Below are 21197 nucleotides of genomic sequence, written 5' to 3'. Positions count from 1 at the left end.
TAGGAGCTGAGGGTGACTTCCAGTCCACCACCTGCAAGAAGCTGGGGCCTCCAGACCTATAACCATATGGAAATAACTCCTGTCAACAGTCTGAGTTAGGCTGGAAGTGGATTCTTCCCCAGTTAAGCCTCTATAATGAGAACCACCTTGGAAAAAACCTTGGTTTTGCAGCTTGTCAGATCCTAAGCAGAGAACCCAGCTAAGCTGAGCCTGGAGTCCTGACTCACTGCAATGGTGAAATAATGTGTATTGAGATAATTTGGTACCCAGCAAGAGAAAGGAAACACAGTGCTCAGTGTCCATTCCAGCCTCTAAGTGTGCCTTTCTGTACTGCCGGGGCTAAGAAACTAAGGACATTTCCCAGATTCCCTCACAACCAGGACTCTGGACATATTACAGGGCAGTCAGATACACACGTGTGAGACAACTGGCAGAAGGGAGGTGGAGGCTATGCTTCTGCCATTTCCGCTGGTAAACACGGTTTTGCAGCTGTTTGGTTGTTCTACCGCAATTTAGTCACTAGCTTGTGGGTGCTGAGAGGCAGGATGCTTGGCATCAATTTTGCTGGTGTAAATAGTAGTAGGTGGAGTGTGGTTCTGGGGACAGGAGCCATACAGCTGGCTTTTCATCATGGAGTAGGAAGCGGCAGTTTAGTTTCCTAATCGGAGAAGAATCAGCAACGCCCTTGGTGACCTGATGCTGTGGTATAGCTTTGGAAGTTGTTCTTGAATGCTCAATTTAGAGTCAGTCCTCTTGATAATTCTATAAGTCACTTAATGTCTGGTAATAAATCTTTTCCTGCCTAAACTAATTTGAGTGAATTCTGTTCTCTGCAACTGAACCTTAACTAATATAGGAGGGAAGTCCTCAAGTGATTATACATCATAATAAATAATAGTAAGATCTCTAAGTAAGCCATTTTCATATTTATTTAATAGATTTATAACATTTATTTTTATAGATTTATAACATTTATTTTTATAAAGACAAGTAAAGCCCACCTTATAACACCTAATTTAATGTATCAGGTACAATGCACTGGTTCAGTGTGACACAACTATGTAAGAAAAACCCATTTGTTCAACAAGGTAGTGACTACAAAACTATGTGTTCAGTTTATTTCTCCTGCAGACTCAGAAAATAAATGTTTGTCTTTTTAACTTGCATTTATCATCTTTTTGCAACTCAAAAATCTCTTTAGGTACTCAATTTTAACTAATCTAGGCTAAAATACAATACTAAGTAATCTTCAATATTCTGATTTTAAAATCATATCAAATATCAATAACATATGCTCTTAAGAAAGTATCTTTTTTTGTAAATACGACTGACAAAATATTGAACAATGTGCAACAGTGCATTTGAATATAAGCATAGAGCCTTGTGTCTTATAGAGCTACTACAGTATAACAATCATTGCTTAAAAGCAGATGTGTGATAGTTCACATACAAACTATTAACTGAACTCTAAAATTTGGACACATTTCAGGCAAATCATTTCTGAGAAAAGGCACAGATGTTTATCTAGCAATTATCTCTTTAAGTGGTAATTTCCTTGAAAAGACAAAGCTGACAAAATCATTTTAAAGACATTACTAGTAAGTGTTTGGCCAAGTCCAATTTACAAAAATTTTCAAGGGGTCAACTTGAAAATTCTTGAATCCCTCTGAAAATAACACATTTTGTGGTGATGAAACCCTCTGGGTTAAGCCTTGTTCACAGTGGGTTCTTGCCAAAAGCTGACTATACCAATTCTTTTCCACAAAGGGAGACTTCTTGGGTCATTCTTAAAGGATGTCTGCCTTCTCATGATTTCAAATCTGAAAAGTCAAAAGGCTTAAAACCAAAGTCTTTTGTGAAGAAACAAGTTCCAATGGATGCCTTCTTCTGAGTTTTCCAAATCAATTGATTTATAAATTGCTTTTATCAGAAACAGCACAGAATATCAGACAGCTATGTTTTTTTTTCTCTTTAAAGTGCTAACAAAGCCCATTATCTCCAAATGAACTTTCACTGTAATGACTGAAATATAAGCAGCATAAAGTATATAGAAATTACACATTTAAATCAGATAAATTACAGCATTTTAGATAGATGCCAAAATTCTATACATTATCTTAACAATCCTTATGCACAAGTACAGGCATACCTTGGATGTTGCAGGTTTGGTTCCAGATCACTGGGATAGAAGCAAATATTGCAATAAAGCGAGTCACATGAATTTTTTGGTTTCCCAGGGCATACAAGAGTTATGTTTACACTATAGTGTAGTCTATTAAGTGTACAATAATAGCATTATGTCTAAAAAAGGAACAAACTTTAATTAAAACTATTTTACCACTAAAAAATGCTAGCCATCATATGAGCCTTCAGTGAGTTGCATTAGTAACATTAAAGATCACTGATCACGGATCACCATGACAAACATAATAATAATGAAAAAGTTCCAAATATTGTGAGAATCACCAAAACGTGACAGAGACACTGAGCAAATGCTGTTGGAAAAATGGCACTGATTAGACTTGCTCAATGCAGTGTTGCCACAAGCCTTCATTTTCAATATAGTATCTATGGGAACTTTCTGGTGATCCAGTGGTTAGGAGTCTGCACTTCTACTGCCAAGGGCCCGGGTTCAATCCCTGTGGGGAACTACCATCCTGTAAGCCTGGATCCCACAAGCCCACTAGTCACAAATCATGTGGTGGCCGAAAAAAAAAAAAAGAAAAAACTGTAGTATCTGTGGAGCACAGTCAAGCAAAGTGCAATAAAACAAGGTATGCTTGTATACTTAATGAACTCGTCAGACTAATACAATAATTCAAGCTATCTACTATAACTTAAAATATGACTGGTGAAAATCCAAAATCTAAAATTAGAACCAAACTACTCTGAGAAAAATACCACAAAGAGCAATGCTTGGAATTTCAAGTAATTTCTCAGTCCAATGAGAGACCTGTACACAGTTAACTGTATATTTATTTACCCTTCTGAATTGGCTCATTTTAACCAGCTCAAATCCAAATCCAATATAGTTTTTCCTGATATCAGCCCAGTATTTGAGTTTTTTATTTTTGTCAGTAACAGAGCTGGAAGTGTGTCAGTAGCTTCTGAACTGCTCAGGTTAGGGAGAAGGTAGAATTTACTTAAAAAATAAAAACACTTAATACTAGTAGACTGAATGAGATTAACTTTAAGAAGTTAATATTATTTCAGTTAGATAACTTGAAAATGAGGTTCCCATATGGTAATCTTATAGATAATTAAGGCTACAGATCTAAGAGTCTGACTTTCTAAAGCACTGTAATAGGACTGAGGCAATTTGGAAAGTAAGATTTATCGTTATGGCATGTCAGCATCACTAATACTCAAACATAACACCACATTTTCAAAAATCATTACTCATTCATATGTAAATAGCAGCACAAACTAGTTATTTCCTTACTAAAAGTGATATGGTGGTGCCCTCTGGTGGTGACATTTAGCATACTCCCCCCGATACTGCATGTCCTGCGAAATATAAAAAGTATATTCGAATGATAGAATATCAAAATTAGATATTACCCCAAAGGAATAAATCATTGTGCTTACAATATCTTCTTTTTAACCTTAAAATACATTGGTAACAAGATAAATCCCTGATCCCTATTTCCAGGAATCAAGTTGACGGTTATAAGAAATCTTGGTAAAATGCCTGTTAAGAGCTTTACTTCTTGGTTCTAGAACTTAACTGAGAGGTTTTCGCATTTTCTAGTTTGGCTTTTAGATCTATGGATTTCTCAAAAAACTTCACCAATGCTGGTTCATTCAACAAAGAGGCAAGAATCTGTTCAAACGCAAATGACCACTGAGGTTCTTCCCTGGGCGAGGAGGGTTCTTTTTCCAAGGGTTTCTCTGCCTGCCCCTGACTGGGTACTCCAGAAACACAGGCTGCACCAGACAGTCCTTTCATTGCAGATGTAGGGCTATGGAGTTTCCTTCCAACCTCTTCCATCCTGAGCAAAAGGCTGGTTACAACAGCAATGGCTTGATATAATGACTCTTCTTCAGGGTCCCCATGAAATAAGTTATATAGTGTCTTTGAAAACTGGATAAATTGTGACTAGAAGACACAAATTAGAAATATCACATTTGATATTAGACTTAGCAAATATATAACGAGAACTTAGAAGTGAATAGTTTTCTATTGAGAATCTGCACCACATAACCTTCACCATAGAAGTTCTAAGAACTGATGATCAATCCCCAAGTAAATTTTGGTTCTAGAAAAACGGGTATGAATTATGAAACAAAATTCCACTTAAGTTTTCTCATCTGTTGCCTAATAACAGTAAATTATATATATATGTATGTATGTATGTATGTATGTATATAGTGTGTAGCGTTAGTCACTCAGTCATGTCTGACTCTTTGTGACCTCATGGACTATAGCCCACCAGTCCATGCGATTTTCCAGGCAAGAATACTGGAGTGGGTTGCTATTCCCTTCTCTAGCGGATCTTCCTGACCTTGGGATTGAACTTGGGTCTCCTGCACTGCAAGTAGATTCTTTACCATCTGAGCCACCAGGGAAGCCCCCCAAACAACATATATGTACATATTTTATATATACAATAATTCCTGGACAGTATCTGCCAGCATTCCTTCAATGTTAGGTGATACTTTTAATTAGGCAAAGTCCCATATTTGCCTACATGCAAATAATTCATTTATTAATCAATCTTAATGAACAGACTAGGATGACTCAAATTTAAGGAAGAATGTTTTGGAATCAATCCATGTGGACATGTTTCTTTTTAAAGACTATGGAGGGGCCCTAGTAAAGAAAGAAACTGGATTGCTTGCTAACTGTCCCTAGATAATCCATAGACATTCCTAGAAGATCCTTGCCAATATAGAAATTTTTTTCCAACACAAAAGTCCTATAAGTTAATCATCCTACTAGAAAAGTTTATCTGTAAATAAAAAGCAAATAAAAAAGATATACTTTGGGTGGGGGCTGCACTGTAAGGCATGCAGGATCTTAGTTCCCCAACAAGGGATCCAACCTATGCCCCCTGCAGTGGAAGCATGGATTCTTAACTACTGGACTGCCAGGGAAAGAGGAAGTGAAAGTAGCTCAGTCATGTCTGACTCTTTGCGACCCCATGGACTAGACAGTTCATAGAATTCTCCAGGCCAGAATACTGGAGTGGGTAGCCTTTCCCTTCTCCATCTTCCCAACCCAGGATTGAACCCAGGTCTCTCGCATTGCAGGCAGAGTCTTTCCCAGTTGAGCCACAAGGGAAATCCAAGAATACTGGAGTGGGTAGCCTATCCCTTCTCCAGCAGATCTTCCCGACCTAGGAATTGAACCGGGGTCTCCTGCATTGCAGGCAGATTCTTTACCAACTGAGCTATCAGGGAAGCCCCAGGACTGTCAGGGAAGTCCCCCTAAAAGATACACTTTATAAAAATTTATTATACCAAACTTTAAGCTTTATTTTTATTTCTTAGTCTGTAACACTGTTTATTAAAATTTTAGTATTAATATATTAATTTTAAGAAGTACTTATTTAACTATCAAATTACCTACTCCACTGAGAAAAATGAAGTTATTTCATATTTCTCATTTTGGTTAAGTTCTGAGAATCCTCAGTATCTGTACCAAAAGAATTTATTTAAAAAATATAAGAACATACAATGACTGAATAGTGTGCAAGAAAGAGATGGATTTATAATTGTGTCAATAGGGAATTCCCTGATGGTCCACAGCTTAAGACTGTGCTTCAATAGCAGAGTGCAGGTTTGATCCCTGACTAAGATCCCACATGCTACATGGCATGGCCAAAAAAAAAAGGTGTGTTAACAGTAGTCGTTAGTACTATCTGAGCAGATTCAAGATGATTAGGAACGAGGGTATAACCTATTTTAGTTATTTCTTATTCCTACTACCTAGTATTGGGCATGTCATCTAGTAGTCACTAAAAAATATCTACTGAATAAATGAACATTTCTAATAAAGCTAGAAGTAGAAAACACTGAAATATGTTATACACACATCTTTTCTATAGGTACAAATGTCACAGCAGAGGACTGTACTGAAACTGTAGATGCATTTAAGTGTTTAAAGTAGAAAATCATTTAAAAATTTACTCCCACTCTTCTATACTCATCTGAAACTTACAGAGATGATGCAGAGATTATTTTTGTAATAGCATGTTAGCTATTTTAGATTTGGAAACACCCACATTCATTTTAATAAAACACATAAGAAAACCAGAATTTATGAAGTGAATACCTGATTCATTCTTGGTAAATCTTTAATGTTTTCTTCTTTTTTTAGAAGCTCATCTTGCCATTGACTTAGATATGCTTGAATATTGACTTTTTCTTTTTCTAAATGAGGGGAATAAAATCATTTCATAATGAACAGCCCACTATATTTTCCCAAATCCTCAAAAGAACAATTATTATTGAAAAATATTTCATTGAGATATAAGATTCCACTTTTTTCTCCAGAAATTGATCTGACTATACCTTTTCTTTCACTTACTGGTTCTCAAAATATTCTCCATTTCCATTAAACTAAAATTTTTACTTTGAAAAGGTTGGGGACTAGAGAAGATGTAAGGTGAGGGGAAGAAGAATGCCTTTTAGATTAAACAGTACACCCTGATTTGATGATGTAAATTTCATGTAGATGTTCTCATGTATACCACTAAGTTTAAAATAGCTTCTATATGATGTTCTTAATATGCAGATACCAAAGTGGTCTATGGTGACTCTTTGAAAAATTCAAAACAGTACTTATTCATTCATTCCTTTGAAGAGTTTAACCACAATGATGTTAATGTGACTTTATTAATAATTATTCAGATCTATTGGAAAACTAGGATATACTGAACAACCTGGTGAAGTGGTCATATCTAAGCAGATCTTCAAAAATTATTTTTTAGCTGTTACTCAAAAACATAAAAAGAATGATGGACTTTTGTAGAACAATTTGACAGTCTCTGCTACTGCTGCTGCTGCTAAGTCGCTTCAGTTGTGTCCAACTCTGTGCGACCCCATAGACGGCAGCCCGCCAGGCTCTGCCGTCCCTGGGATTCTCCAGGCAAGAACACTGGAGTGGGTTGCCATTTCCTTCTCCAATGCATGAAAGTGAAAAGTGAAAGGGAAGTCGCTCAGTCGTGTCTGACTCTTAGCGACCCCATGGACTGCAGCCCACCAGGCTCCTCCGTCCATGCATGGGATTTTCCAGGCAAGAGTCCTGGAGTGGGGTGCCATTGACAGTCTCTATCAAAATACTAAATGTGCATATTCTTTGTGACCCAGCATTCTCATACCTCTATGAATTTATCCTATCTTAAAGAAATATGCCCCAAAGTATCATTAAAGGTAAGTATAAAAATGTTTGCTGGAGCATAGTTTGCAATATAATTAATTGGAAATAACCTAAGTGTTCATCAATATTGAGCTAATTACTGAAATAAATGACAATACAACATCACATCTACTTCAGGGTGGGGTTGGGTGGGGATATGATCATTTGCCATTTAAATTTCTTTTATATGAATTATCTATTACTTATACAATTAAAATAAATATTTTTAAAATAATAAATAAATATGGCTCATTTACTGTTACATTTTCTATAACTTCTAAGGCTGAAGTATCCAGAGAAGAATAAACTGTTCGACTTACACAAAGGAACTGAAAAAGCTCTAAGGATAAATCAAAAGATTTTAAAAGGAATCCATGCCTCCCCCTTGTGTAGTTAACCTTTTTTACAAAAACAATAACTTAAACTAAATGATACTCCTAAATCATATACCTTTTTCAGGGCTGTTTTTTGCTGACTTTGCTTCCTTCTCCTTTGCAGGCTTGGAAACTAGAGAAGAGGACAACTGCATTTTGTAAAATATTTTAAAAATACCTTTTGAAAGTAAAATAGTATTTTGATACACTTATAAGCACACATTATTTTCTTCAATTCAACAAACCAATTATAGCTAATCTGACCTTCTATCATGAGAAGACAAAGTATTCAAGAACTTTAAAAAGAACACTGGGTGGAAAATCCACATTAAAAAATCTTAGATAGAAGTATAAAAATTATTAATTTATTTCTGGGTGGTATGTGATATTTCTTTCCTTGTGATTTTCTTCAAATTGAATAGTATTACTTCTTTTATTAGGGAAAAAACCATATTGAGAGCCAAAAGACTGAGCCAAAAAAAAAAAAGAAAGAAAAAGACTGAGCTACTAGTCCTAACTGTGGTAAAACCTCATTGAAAAATCTCACACGAGTCACTTCTCCCTTCTAGGCCTCAGTGCCCTCTATATAATTAAGGGACTTGACTAGATGATTTGTAAGGTTGCTTCAAACTTAATGTTCAAATACCATCATACAGTAAGCATACACAAGGTTACATAAGGACTTCTCTCTAAGATACTTCTATTTATGAAAAAGCAGCAAAAGACACAACAATAAGCCCATAATACTTCCAAATTTTGTCTCAGAGACAGACTCATCCCTATCTCCTACACCTACACCAGTGATTTATAATAAGTATTCACTGCTTGAATAATAGCTATGACCTTCTATCATCAAAGATTCTATTGTCTTCACTGCATTTTAACAAGGCATTAAAAAAGTCTGATACATTTTAGAAATTTCTGCTACAAAAGTAGAAACAAAATGCATTTTCTTTCAAATTCCCCAGTAAACAAGAAATTCCATAAATCAAAATCCAAAATGTAGTTTAGTTAATCAGTCAAATATTTATGGAATACTTACCATGCATTTAGGACTATGCTAAGTGCTATGGCAGCACAAAAGAAGTGTAAGGTATAATTAACTCAAATTTTACTAGTAGTAGCTGGGTAAAGAATGTTTAAACCAGAAAGATCTCTAAGTGATTAATCAACAAAACAGATATATTCAAAACAGATATTTACCATGGAGTTGACTGAAGTACAGCAATTCTTCCTTGGAAAGTTCATCTCCCTTTGAAGGGTCTTTATACTGCACTTCAGTATAAGCTGAAAATAGATAACCCAGATCATATTTGTAACAGTGAGAGACAGAAACAGGTCCTATAATGGATCAATTAAATCTGGGGACAGAGAATTAAACAAAGGGTCCCTGTAAAAGAAAGACCTATGTGAAGAAGTATGGAAGTAGTACTACTCTACTGTAGAGCAAATATTTTAACAAGAAGTATTTGATCACTTTGAATTCTCTTATTTCTCCAAATTACTTGCTTTTTAACAGTTTTCCAAGAGCCATTACAAATTGAAATTTAAAAATATGACACTTGGGAATCTCTGAAAACGTGACCACAGTCATTTAAAAACATCATTAATAATAAGGAAAACATGAAACTGAGTGCTCTAACAGATATACAGTGTTTTTTCTATTTTTGATCCTTCTATGGAAAATCATATTCATTTCATTACAATATTAGACAATCTAATGACAATTTGACTTGACAATGTAAAGTCCTTCATGGTTAAATTATTATTTGATTTGTCTTTGGTTTTTAACACTGTGTTTGTGATTTGAGTTTGTGAAGGTTAAACATGAGTTTTAGATTTCTGGTGTGGTAAAGAATGGTTCCCAGCTATCCTGGGAAGACTTTAAAAGAGACCTCAGGTGTAGTTTTAGACAAATTATGAGGTGCTTTTTTTTTTTCTTTGGTGAATCACTCTATTTAAGCTAAAACGTACTTTTGCAATGTTCCTTTAAAGTTTAAGACTAGATTCCCAATTATGGATCAGGCTGGCAAATGCAGCCTCTTGAGCTCAGAGGGAAACACTTAAGTAGAACCGATGTGGTAACAGTAAGGCAGTATGGTAGAATAGAAAGAAACCTGCATTTTGGAGTTATACCTTAGTCTGAATTTCAGCTAAGCAATTTATTAGATATGTTGTCTTCAGCAAATTTAATCTTTCTCTTAGTTTCCATATCGCCAAAATTGGACAGATAATACCAGCTTTCAAGGATATCATGAGAATTAAATAAAAGAACGCATATAAATGCCTGAACAGAACAAGTGCTCAATAAATGGTAGTTTTTGTTTCCTCCTCCAAATGTTTAATATCCCTTGCTGCCCAGTCTCACTTTTCTGAATAATTTGTAGCATTTCACAAGTTTGGCGGTTTGTCTAAAGTTAAATTCTACTGTCTAATGACAACAATAAAAATTCAATATTATGCCAATATTCAAATGATAGACAGTTCTTACACATAAACTACTTATTAAATTGACTGACCACTAACAGGAAGGAAACTTATGAACCTATCTGTTGCACAGAATCTCTTCTACAGATTTCAGTGTAACTATATATTAGCAAAAATATTGCTAACATGATCCACAGGCCACATTTAAGCAATGACTTTATATCATATGGAAAATTATATTATTCGTTAAAATGGAATGATATCTGTAATTATACTTGTTAAAAAGTATAATTGATGTATAGAATCAACTTCTATACATCACTAACAACTATTAAACTCTTACCTGGAGAAATATGCAGCTTAAAAAGCAGCTTAAGCTTCTCAGTAAAACTTCCATTGTACATTATATCTGTTCAATAAAATTAAATTGCAAATAATCACAGCCAAAGAACATTCAATCAATTACAGCAACACAGATAATTAAGACACAGATATGAGTCAGGATTCAGAAACCTTCTGTTACTTAAACTATCAGTTAACCAAAACCCAGTAGGCCAGATTCTCTCCTTGAACTATATAAGCAAAATAAAGGGATAAATAAAATGCTCTCCTACTGAACTCTCTCCGCAACCCCAATCTAAAATTTACTTTTTCTTTTGAACGCTTCATCAGAGGAGAGAACTCCTCTTCAAGGGGCAATCCCTGATAAGAAAGCACGTTAGGGTGTCTGGAAAAGCAAAGGAACGATATAACTGGTGGACTATTTACAGGCACAAAATGTTTGTTGACTATTTCTTTACCACTTTTCTAGGCTATGTGGTTGCATTTTTGCTGAGGTAGAACATCCTCCTGAAGAATCTATATGCCTGAAGGTGGGGAAATCAGGACATTATCTTCCTTCATGTTAACCATTAAAACAACCACATCTAACAACTTGTTTTTTCTGGGAGGGTTGGGGAAAGATGAGATGAAATATTTAGATTTAGTAACAAACAAAGAAAATGGTCCAGTTATTGCTAAAGCTGGAGATAGTGTAAATCAGGCTGATAAAATCTGACTAAATTGGCAATGACAGGCAGTACTAAGTGGTACCTTTATTTTTCTGCTTTAAAAAGAAAAGTTATTGGACATCATCCTACCAATTGCAGAGGAGAATTCTTTGAAGTTGATAAGGCAGTCGGAGTTTTCATCCAACAATCTGAATGTCCATAAAGCTAGTGAATCTCTATTTGCAGAATGAGCCCAGGGACTCAACAAGTGATACAACACTCTGAACTGCTGGCAGTCAATCTGATACTGCTCCAAATATGGCAGACTGGGATCATGGTGCTTCAATACTGGAGAACTCAAACACCAATAATAAGAAAAAAATAACTCTTTCTATTTAAAAAATGGAAAAAAAGACAAAAGTCATTAAATCAGAAAAAAGTAACTTCATAACATTTTTTAAACCTGTACACTAAAATAATTAAAGATAAAATAGTTGGGTGGGTGTGGTAAAATTCTGCTAAGAATATTATTTTTCATTTAAAGAAGGAAAAGAGTACCTTAAAGATGACATAAAGTTCATCCAGTTCATGCAGGCTCAACTTCACGTCTTGTGATACAACACGCAACTTTAAAAAGATTAAAAGCAATTTAGAATTTAACACTTGGGTATAGAAATTCTCTTTGAACCCATTTAGAAAAATCCCTCTGCCAGAATACTTTTAAATACTTTTTAAAACTTTGAAAGTGAAAGTGAAGTCGCTCAGTCATGTCTGACTCTTTGCGACCCCATAGACTGTAGCCTATCAGGCTCCTCCGTCCATGGGATTTTCCAGGCAAGAGTGCTGGAGTGGATTGCCATTTCCTTATCCAGGGGATCTTCCTGACCAAGGAATCGAACCCAGGTCTCCCGCATTGCAGGCAGACGCTTTACCGTCTGAGCCATCAGGGAAGCATGTCATTTTAAACTTTAAGGAGTAACAAAAGGTAAATGTACCTATTTTGTCCTTTAAAAAACTGTGCATAGAGTATAGTTCAATTTTACTCTGATATGTAATTTGACCTTTGTCTCTTCATACACAGAGATAGCCACCAGAGGAGAGCCAGTTAATAAGTGTAAATATAATCCCTTGGATCATTGAAAAAGTAAGAGAATTCCAGAAAAACATCTATTTCTGCTTTATTGACTATGTCAAAGCCTTTGACTGTGTGGATCACAATAAACTGTGGAAAATTCTTCAAGAGATGGGAATACTAGACCACCTGACCTGCCTCTTGAGAAATCTGTATGCAGGTCAGGAAGCAACAGTTAGAACTGGACATGGAACAGCAGACTGGTTCCAAACAGGAAAAGGAGTACATCAAGGCTGTATATTGTCATCCTGCTTATTTAACTTATATGCAGAGTACATCATGAGAAACGCTGGGCTAGAGGAAGCACAAGCTGGAATCAAGACTGCCAGGAGAAATATCAGTAACCTCAGACATGCAGATGACATCACCCTGATGGCAGAAAGTGAAGAGGAACTAAAGAGCCTCTTGATGAAAGTGAAAGAGGAGAGTGAAAAAGTTGGCCTAAAGTTCAACATTCAGAAAACTAAGATCATGGCATCTGGTCCCATCACTTCATGGCAAATAGATGGGGAAACAGTGGCTGACTTTATTTTTCTGGGCTCCAAAATCCCGGCAGATGGTGACTGCAGCCATGAAATTAAAAGAGGCTTACTCCTTGGAAGGAAAGTTATGACCAACCTAGACAGCATATTAAAAAGTAAAGACATTACTTTGCCAACAAAGGTCCATCTAGTTAAAGCTATGTTTTTTCCAGTAGTCATGTATGGATGTGAGAGTTGGACTATAAAGAAAGCTGAGCACTGAAGAATTGATGCTTTTGAACTGTGGTGTTGGAGAAGACTCTTGAGAGTCCCTTGGACTGCAAGGAGATCCAACCAGTCCATCCTAAAGGAAATCAGTCCTGGGTGTTCATTGGAAGGACTGATGTTGAAGCCAAAACTCCAATATTTTGGCCACCTGATGCGAAGAGCTGACTCATTTGAAAAGACCCTGATGTTGGGAAAGATTGAAGGCAAGAGAAGGGGACAACAGAGGATGAGCTGGTTAGATGGCATCACTGACTCAATGGACATGAGTCTGAGTAAACTCCAGGAGTTGGTGATGGACAGGGAGGCATGGCGTGCTGCAGTTCATGGGGTCGCAAATAGTCGGACGCAACTGAACTGAACTAACTGAAACATAAGCCACAGTATTCTATGTCTTTTTCCATATATTCCTGTCTTACTACATAGGCAATTTGTCAAGTCACCCTGTGGGGTTGTCATTAAAGACTTCAAAGGCACTGGGAGATGTACATTCCCTCTCTGTGCCAAAAAAACGTAACCCAAGAATGAATAATCTCAGAAAATATGCAATATCATTCTACTCCAGGAAGAATAAGCACTTATGGTACAATGATTTTGGTATTTAAGACATTTTAAAGCAAGGGTAAAGATAAAGGCTAGAATTAATGAAACAGGAGTAACTAAAAAAAAAAAGTATACTTCATAAATAAAACAGAGTTTGTTAAACCAAAAAAGTAAAATAAATATCTGGCAGGTTTGATAAAAGAAAGCATGAATAAATATCATTGAGAAGTAAAAGAATACTATAAATATAGACATATAAATTATTGTGTCTAGCATATAGAAAGTAACATTAATTATCTGTTCAATGAATTCCACAAGCTATAAAACATATCTGAAAGTCTAGATGAAATGGGTAATCTCTATAAAAATATAAATAACTAAAATTAACTCAGGAAGAACAAGTTCTGAATAGACAGAACTGAAAAAGTAATCAAGTGCCCATCAAAGGCAGCAGATCCAGATGGTTTTACAGGTTCATCTCAAACTTTCAGGTACTGGGTAATTTCTATGTGGTTTAAACTATCCCAGCACATAGAAAAATATGATTTGTTCAAAACTCCATTCTATGACAAGAGTACAATTCTAATATGAAAAAATAAAGCTAGCACAAACACACTGTAAGTCAATGTCACTTTAACATATGTAAAGAACCTAGCTAAACTATTCAGGAAAACTATCAAAGCAGAATATTAAAAGAATAACACAACACGAACAAATAGGATTCATCTCAAGAATTAAACAGAAGTTCAATCTAGGAATTCTTTAACGTACTTTACTATATTATTAACATAGAAAAATATATAATCTCAAGATATAGAAAAATTATTTGATCAAAGTTAACACTCAATATTGATTTTTTAAAATGTCCCAAATCTCTTAACCTAGAAATTAAATGAAACTACTAAATTTGATTAAAAAGAGTCCTTCAAAAATTAACAGCAAACATCATACTTAATAACATAGTAGAAGCACTTCTATTAAATTCCAGAATGAGACAAGGAAGCTTGCTTCTACTGTTATTATTTAATACTTCTCTGAAGATTCTACCCACTACAATAATACAAATAAAAATCTAAAAGAGGTATACATATTAGGAAGGGTCAAAACTCTTAAGCCTAGAAAAGATAGGCCTGACTATTCAGAAATTCAACTGAAAAAAATCAGAATTAGTGAGAGTCAGTAACACAGCCATTAAAAAAGCAACATGTACCAATCAATAGGTTTTATATATAAGATAATAAATGAATTAGAAAATATAAAGGAAAAAAAGATCTCATTCATATTAGTAACAAAACCATAAACTACACAGGAGACAAACCCAACAATATATGTGTAAGATCTATATGATGAAAACAATAAAATTTTATACTAAAGGACATTTAAAAAGACGTAATTCAGATGGATTTTAAAAAGGACTTCCCTGGTGGCTCTCTGGTGAAGAATCTGCCTGCCAATGCAGGAGATGCAAGAGACATGAGTTCTATCCCTGGGTCAATAAGATCCCCTGGAATAGGAAATGGCAACCCACTCCAGTATTCTTGCCTGGAAAATTCCATGGGCAGAGGAGCCTGGGGTCTACAGTCCGTGGGGCCACAAAGAGTCAAACATGACTGAGTGACTAAGCACACTACCAGATTTCAAAATGGATTATAAAGCCACAATAATTAGCAGTGTGGTGTTATAGGGAAAAAAAGAAACTCCAGAAATAAATCCATGTATGTATATAAGTATTTAGCATATGAAAAAGGCAGAGTATAGAAAGGATGGACTATTTAATAAATGGTATTCAAAAAATCGATTGTTTCAGCTGGAAAAAATACTATTAGAATCCTGTATCACACTATTAACAAAATATATATTTTAGGTGTATTAAAGATCTAAATGTTTAAAAAAAAAAAGCAATACCAGTATTAAAAGCTAGTATGAGAAACTGTGTTTATAAATTATATAATTTTATATGGGGAAGGCCTTGCTAAGTTTGACATGAAACCCACACAATATGTAAGAAGAAAAAGATTTGACTACATAAAATTTTGAAACTTACACACCCTGAAATACATCATAAAAAATTAAAGAAACAAGATTGGGGGAAAATATTAGCCACAAATATAACTGACAAAGAATTAACACCACTAACATTTTTTAGTAAGTAACACTAGTGGGAATGTGGGGAAAAGGGCATTTTTACATACTGTCAGTGGGATTATAATTTGATACAAATCCTTTAGAAGACAACTTAGCAGGACTTGTCAATTTTTAAATGGGCACACCCTTTGACCCAGCTGCCACTTCTAAGAATCCACCTTATAGAAATATATTTACAAATGTGTAAGATTAGAAATACAGTTGACCCTTGAACAACATGGGGGTTAAGGGTGCTGACCTTCCACACAGTCAAAAATCTGCACATAGAGCTTCCCAGGTGGCTCGGTGGTAAGGAATACACCTGCCAATGCGGGAGACACAGGTTTGATCCCTGATCCGGGGAGATCCCACATGTTCAGAACAACTAGGCCCGTGTGCCACAACTACTTAGCCTGTCCTCTAGAGCCCAGTAACTGCAACTTCTTAGCCCATGTGCCACAACTACTAAAACCTGAAAGCCCTAGAGCCCATGCTCCACAAGAGAAGCCACTGCAATGAAAAGCCCACACACCACAACTAGAAAAAGCTCACACATAGCAACAAAGACCTGGCAGAGTTAAGAATGAATAAATTTTTAAAAATCTGCATATAACTTTATAGTTGGCCCTTCATATCCATGATTCCGTATCTGCAGATTCAACCAAGCATGGATCCTGTAGTACTAAAGTACATGTTCATTGAAAAAAATCCATATGTAGGTGAATCTGCACAGTTCAAATCCATGTGATTTAAATAAGGTATTACTTGTAAGAGCAAAAAATAAAATAAAATGAAAGGAGGGTATACATACTACATGCATATCAACAAGGAATAGTTAAGTCAAGTATAGCATATCCATACTGTGGTATACTATTCAGCACATTAAGAAAAGTGAGTTATACAATGATATGCAATGACTGTGATATATTTCTGAGTGAAAAAAGTAAGTTACAGAACATGTAACTAAATGGTATGATCTCATTTAGAAAGCTATATTGTCCCTCTCACCCCTTCCTTACACACAGACATGCATGTCTATAGATATTTAGAAAAAAGATCTGGAAGGACACATGCCAAATCATTTTAAATGTTGATTACTCCTAGAGTAGGTAAGTTCTACTTTTTTACATTTCTTTACGTTTGAATTATTCATAATGAGTATGTATTCAGAAATGTTAATTTTCCCAGATTTGTATATCTGATGACTTAACCTTTAAGCAAGTAGGTTTACAAAAACAATATATTCTCATGATAAAAGCTCGAACAGTACAGAAGATTCATGTGCATGTGTGCATGTTCAGTTGCTAAGGCATGACTGACTCCCTGCAATCTCATGGACTGTAGCCCACCAGGCTCCTCTCATTCATGTGTGTGAGTATTCAGTTGCTAAGCCATGTCCAACTCTTTGTGACCCCATGGTCTGTAACCCGCCAGACTTCTCTGTCCATTGAATTTTCCAGGCAAGAATACTGGAGTGGGTTGCCATGTCCTACTCCAGAAGAATTCTTTCAACAAAGTAAAACGCTCCCTCTTTCAACCAGCAATCTATTAATCCCACTCACTAGAAGCAATCAATATTAACAGCTTCTAATGTAGTCATCCAAATGTTAAAAAAGAGTACTTAAAACACATTGTTTTATACCTTTTATACTTTATCTTGAGTATCCAAGGATAATAATATATATTAGCAACCTAGACTATTATGTAGGTCAGCTGTTCTTCTTGATAAAGTACATCACAAATATGTTATGCTTAAATGCCAACATCATAGCATTCAATATTAAAGGTCAAATAATACAAAACATGTTGGAGAAACCACTGTGTTTCAACCAGAAGAAAATCACTTATTTCCTCTAAAAATTTACAGTAAGCTAAGCTGTGACAAGACTCTAGCTCAAATGTATAGTTATTCTATTTTCTTCACATGAAATGATAATTTTTTTAAAGAAGTTGAGGAAAAAAAAAAAATGTTATTCCAATTGGTTTCCCCCATTTGGTGGATACTTACCACATTCTGCTTTGTCGTTTCCTCTAGGGTCTGTATCACATACAACCTGTTTCGACAGCGCATGCTGTGTATATTTTCATAGCAAATATTACCATATTTCTGTAAGAAATATGATTTCAGTGGATACTCATTCATAATAAATACCCACTTCTCTTACAGTTGAATTTCATCAGATTCAATTCTCAGAGGCTTTGGTTCTATTTCTAGTTATTTTCCCAACTTGTTCAGTGATTATGCAAATTTTCACCTCCCACATTTCAGTTTTTCTATATATTCGCAGGGGAGCATTCCATCTACTATGGGCCTAGACTAAGTACAAGAACATTGGTAAAATTCTTAGGCTCTAAGAAGAGAATATTTTTCACCTTTAAACATAGTGATGAATATTTAAAAGTGGTCATTATTTGTGAAATCATATGAGTAATTTCATTTAATGAAAAGCAAACTGAAGCAGAGGAAGCTACATAACTGAGGAACAGTTCACAGAACTCATTTTTAAAGTAAAGTCAGATTTTAAATTACTACTTTACTTGTATCATTATCTTACTCTCAATATACTACTCTAGAGATATAGCTATAGTATCTATCATTTTAAATATGCTATTTAATTATATTTATGGAATAAGAAAAACTTACCTCATTAGATTCTCTAATCAAATCTGTAATATCCACTCTAATATGACTGCTTTTTTCATCACTTACATTTGAACCCTGCTGCACACTTGAAGGCAGTGGGCTATCCTTATTAGTGACATTGTTGAAGAACCTATCCAAAAGTGACAATAATACAGAATTAGTAGAAGTATGCAGAGAAATGCAGAGAAAATGACAACTAATTTCTCCCTAGTTAGTCAAAGGTTAATTTCAACTGAGAGGACAAGGGACAGTTTGATGAAGAAGTAGAATTTAAAGATGGTTGGGAATTAGGAGGACATGGGAGTGAGAGATGGGATGGTGATGAAGACTTTAGAGGTAGACTTACTAGGATGGAATTAAGGGCATGTAGAAGCATGTAAGGAGAAATAATTTAAGAAAGATACATTGAAGCCTTAACATTTAGAGTTCTAAATGCCAGAGTGAGGTGTTTATACTTTATTCTGTACATAAATGGGATCTGATGCATCATTACAACAGTTACCCAAATATTCATATATTCATTCATTTAACATATACATAGTGTATACATACACACACACACATATCCATATATGTACTTTAATACAAAATAGAATTCACGGAAAAGGCACCAGGAAAATAAAGCTCAGCCTATGCAATTGAAAATACCTAAAAAATCAGAACAATTTCCCCCACTGTATATTTAATATTATCAACCAACTTTCCCCCCTCAAATTACTCTTACAGACTTTATAGCTCAAACAGGGACTGTGAAAGTCTCAGCATATTGAATCAACAATATTAGTGTAAATGTGTATATAACCTAGCAGTTTCCTTCAAACTGATTTTTGTTATATTCTATTTGGAAACAGAGGAGTGAACTTTAGGACTAGCTTTTTCATTCAACTAGCTAGCTTTGTGACTTAGGGCCAATTATTTAATGTTTCTAGGGATCAGTTTCTTCACCTATAAAAGAAGGGCTTGAGCAACATAATCTCTAAGGGGCTCTCCAGATTTATATGTTATGGTTCTCACATTACCTATTTAAAGCTGTCACGGCTTCAGCATCATCTTTACATGCCAGCAGTTTGTCTAAGTTATAGTCAAGTATTGCCAATCCCAGTTGTAAAATGGCCTTTATTCCATCATAGAAGAAACAGTCCACCACATTCACTGCACTTTCAATAGGTAGCACACTAATAAAAAGTGTGAGGAACCATGAGAGAGAAATTGAGGAAAAGAATGTCATATCAGTCATATGTTCAGTCAGCTGGGGAAGGTGATCTCTGATAAGTTCTTCAAAGACTGCCTGATCCACCAAGGCACCTGGAGAACATAAAAAGAAATTTAAAAATGAACACCTTTCAAAAGGACTTGTTTTCAATACCTTCCCGCTACTATTAGTAGGCTGATCTATCTCATTTCTCTTCCTTAAATTATGAACTTCTTCAGTGCCTTTTCTATATTTCACACAACTCTTTATCTGATAGCAGTATCATGCATAAAGAAGCACTTGAAAAACTCAATTTATATTCATTTGACAGTTACTTATAGAATCTTTATTATGTCCAGAAACCTGTACTAGGTGCTATAAGAGATATACCAATTAATTAAAATGTTCTCATCCTCAGAGAGTTTAATCTCTAATAGAACTTAAGATAAATATACAAATAACTATAACACAAGATAATATAATCAGTGACCTAGCCATGATACAGAAGGCTTAGTCAAAGTTGCTCAGTTGTGTTTGACTTTGCGACCCATGGACTATACAGTCCATGGAATTCTCTAGGCCAAAATACTGGAGTGGGTAGCCTTTCCATTCTCCAGGGGATCTTTCCGCCCCAGGGATCGAAACCCAGTCTCCTGAATTGCAGGCGGATTCTTTACAAGTTGAGCCACAAGGGAAGCAAATAGAAGGCTTATGAAGGTACAAAGGAAAGACCACTTACGGTTTTAAAGTAAGGGATGACAGATCTATAAATATTTGATGACTGAAGAAAATATTATATAATTAACTAAGAACTTGATCCTTCTTTCCAAACTTTCATATATCTATACAATTAATAAAAATGTGGAGATTTTAAGCTGATTAAAATCTCATTCAAGAAACTTAACAATAGTAAACTTAAAACTTTGATTATATAAAGAAACAGGCCAGGTACTTTCTTTTTAAAAAGCAATATATTAAGCAATCTTTCCAATCATATGTCGAGTGCAAAAAGCTCTTCTCTTGAGGATGTCAGTGAATGTGGTATTTCAAAAACTTAATTGATCAGTTCTTCCATTTGATAGGTAACTGGATAGACAAGAGGCCTATAAATTCTTTAGAAAAGAAATATATGTTTGTATATGTATACATGTGTGTGTGCTTTTTTTTACCAATGATTCGACGATTAAAATAATCAGGTAACATTCGTTCACATACAGCAACCAGAAGCCAAAAAGCCTCTTCCTCTTTTGCATACAGAAGCAACACTGAAGTCAAAATATTCATTGCCTAAAATTCATAGAAAAATAAAACAGAAATGTTGCTTGGGTAATAATTACATCTCTTCTTCAAATATAGTAGTTTTCAGCAATAACAACAACTATGAGAGTAATCATAACGGAAACATGAGAACTCTGAGCCAGTCCAAAGTGAAACAAGTTGAAGTCAGTCTATCATTTGATAATCAGTTATTTTACATGATAAATTTCAGGAAAATGAAACAGTAATATCATGAACATAGAACACAGTTAAGTAAAACCTCTCTAATTTAGACTAATTTCAATGAGTAAGAAGTATAAATTATCACAAGTCTGAAAAACTACATACTTTCTCAGATCATTGCCAAATTCAGACTTAAATTGAAGAAAGTAGGGAAAACCACTAG

The 21197-nt window shown here is 35.0% G+C and overlaps 1 protein-coding gene across 1 annotated transcript in view; it reads right to left on the bottom strand.

The window, feature by feature from the left end:
• Positions 1-3703: 3703 nt before the first annotated feature.
• Positions 3704-21197, bottom strand: part of TBC1D8B (TBC1 domain family member 8B) — a 72779-nt gene continuing 55285 nt past the window's right edge. Inside the window, exons 11-21 of the mRNA XM_052663191.1 lie at positions 20704-20821; positions 19362-19647; positions 18343-18472; positions 17707-17805; positions 11712-11780; positions 11304-11544; positions 10508-10573; positions 8941-9024; positions 7814-7870; positions 6278-6375; positions 3704-4099 (exon numbers count right to left, since the gene is read on the bottom strand). Coding sequence (XP_052519151.1) covers positions 3704-4099; positions 6278-6375; positions 7814-7870; positions 8941-9024; positions 10508-10573; positions 11304-11544; positions 11712-11780; positions 17707-17805; positions 18343-18472; positions 19362-19647; positions 20704-20821 — 1644 coding nt within the window. The remainder of the gene's footprint in view (positions 4100-6277; positions 6376-7813; positions 7871-8940; positions 9025-10507; positions 10574-11303; positions 11545-11711; positions 11781-17706; positions 17806-18342; positions 18473-19361; positions 19648-20703; positions 20822-21197) is intronic.

The sequence above is a fragment of the Budorcas taxicolor genome, chromosome X (genome assembly GCF_023091745.1).
Source record: "Budorcas taxicolor isolate Tak-1 chromosome X, Takin1.1, whole genome shotgun sequence".
Classification (NCBI taxonomy): domain Eukaryota; kingdom Metazoa; phylum Chordata; class Mammalia; order Artiodactyla; family Bovidae; genus Budorcas; species Budorcas taxicolor.
Note: the sequence above shows the minus strand (reverse complement) of the source record. Positions and strands in the feature narration are given on the sequence as shown.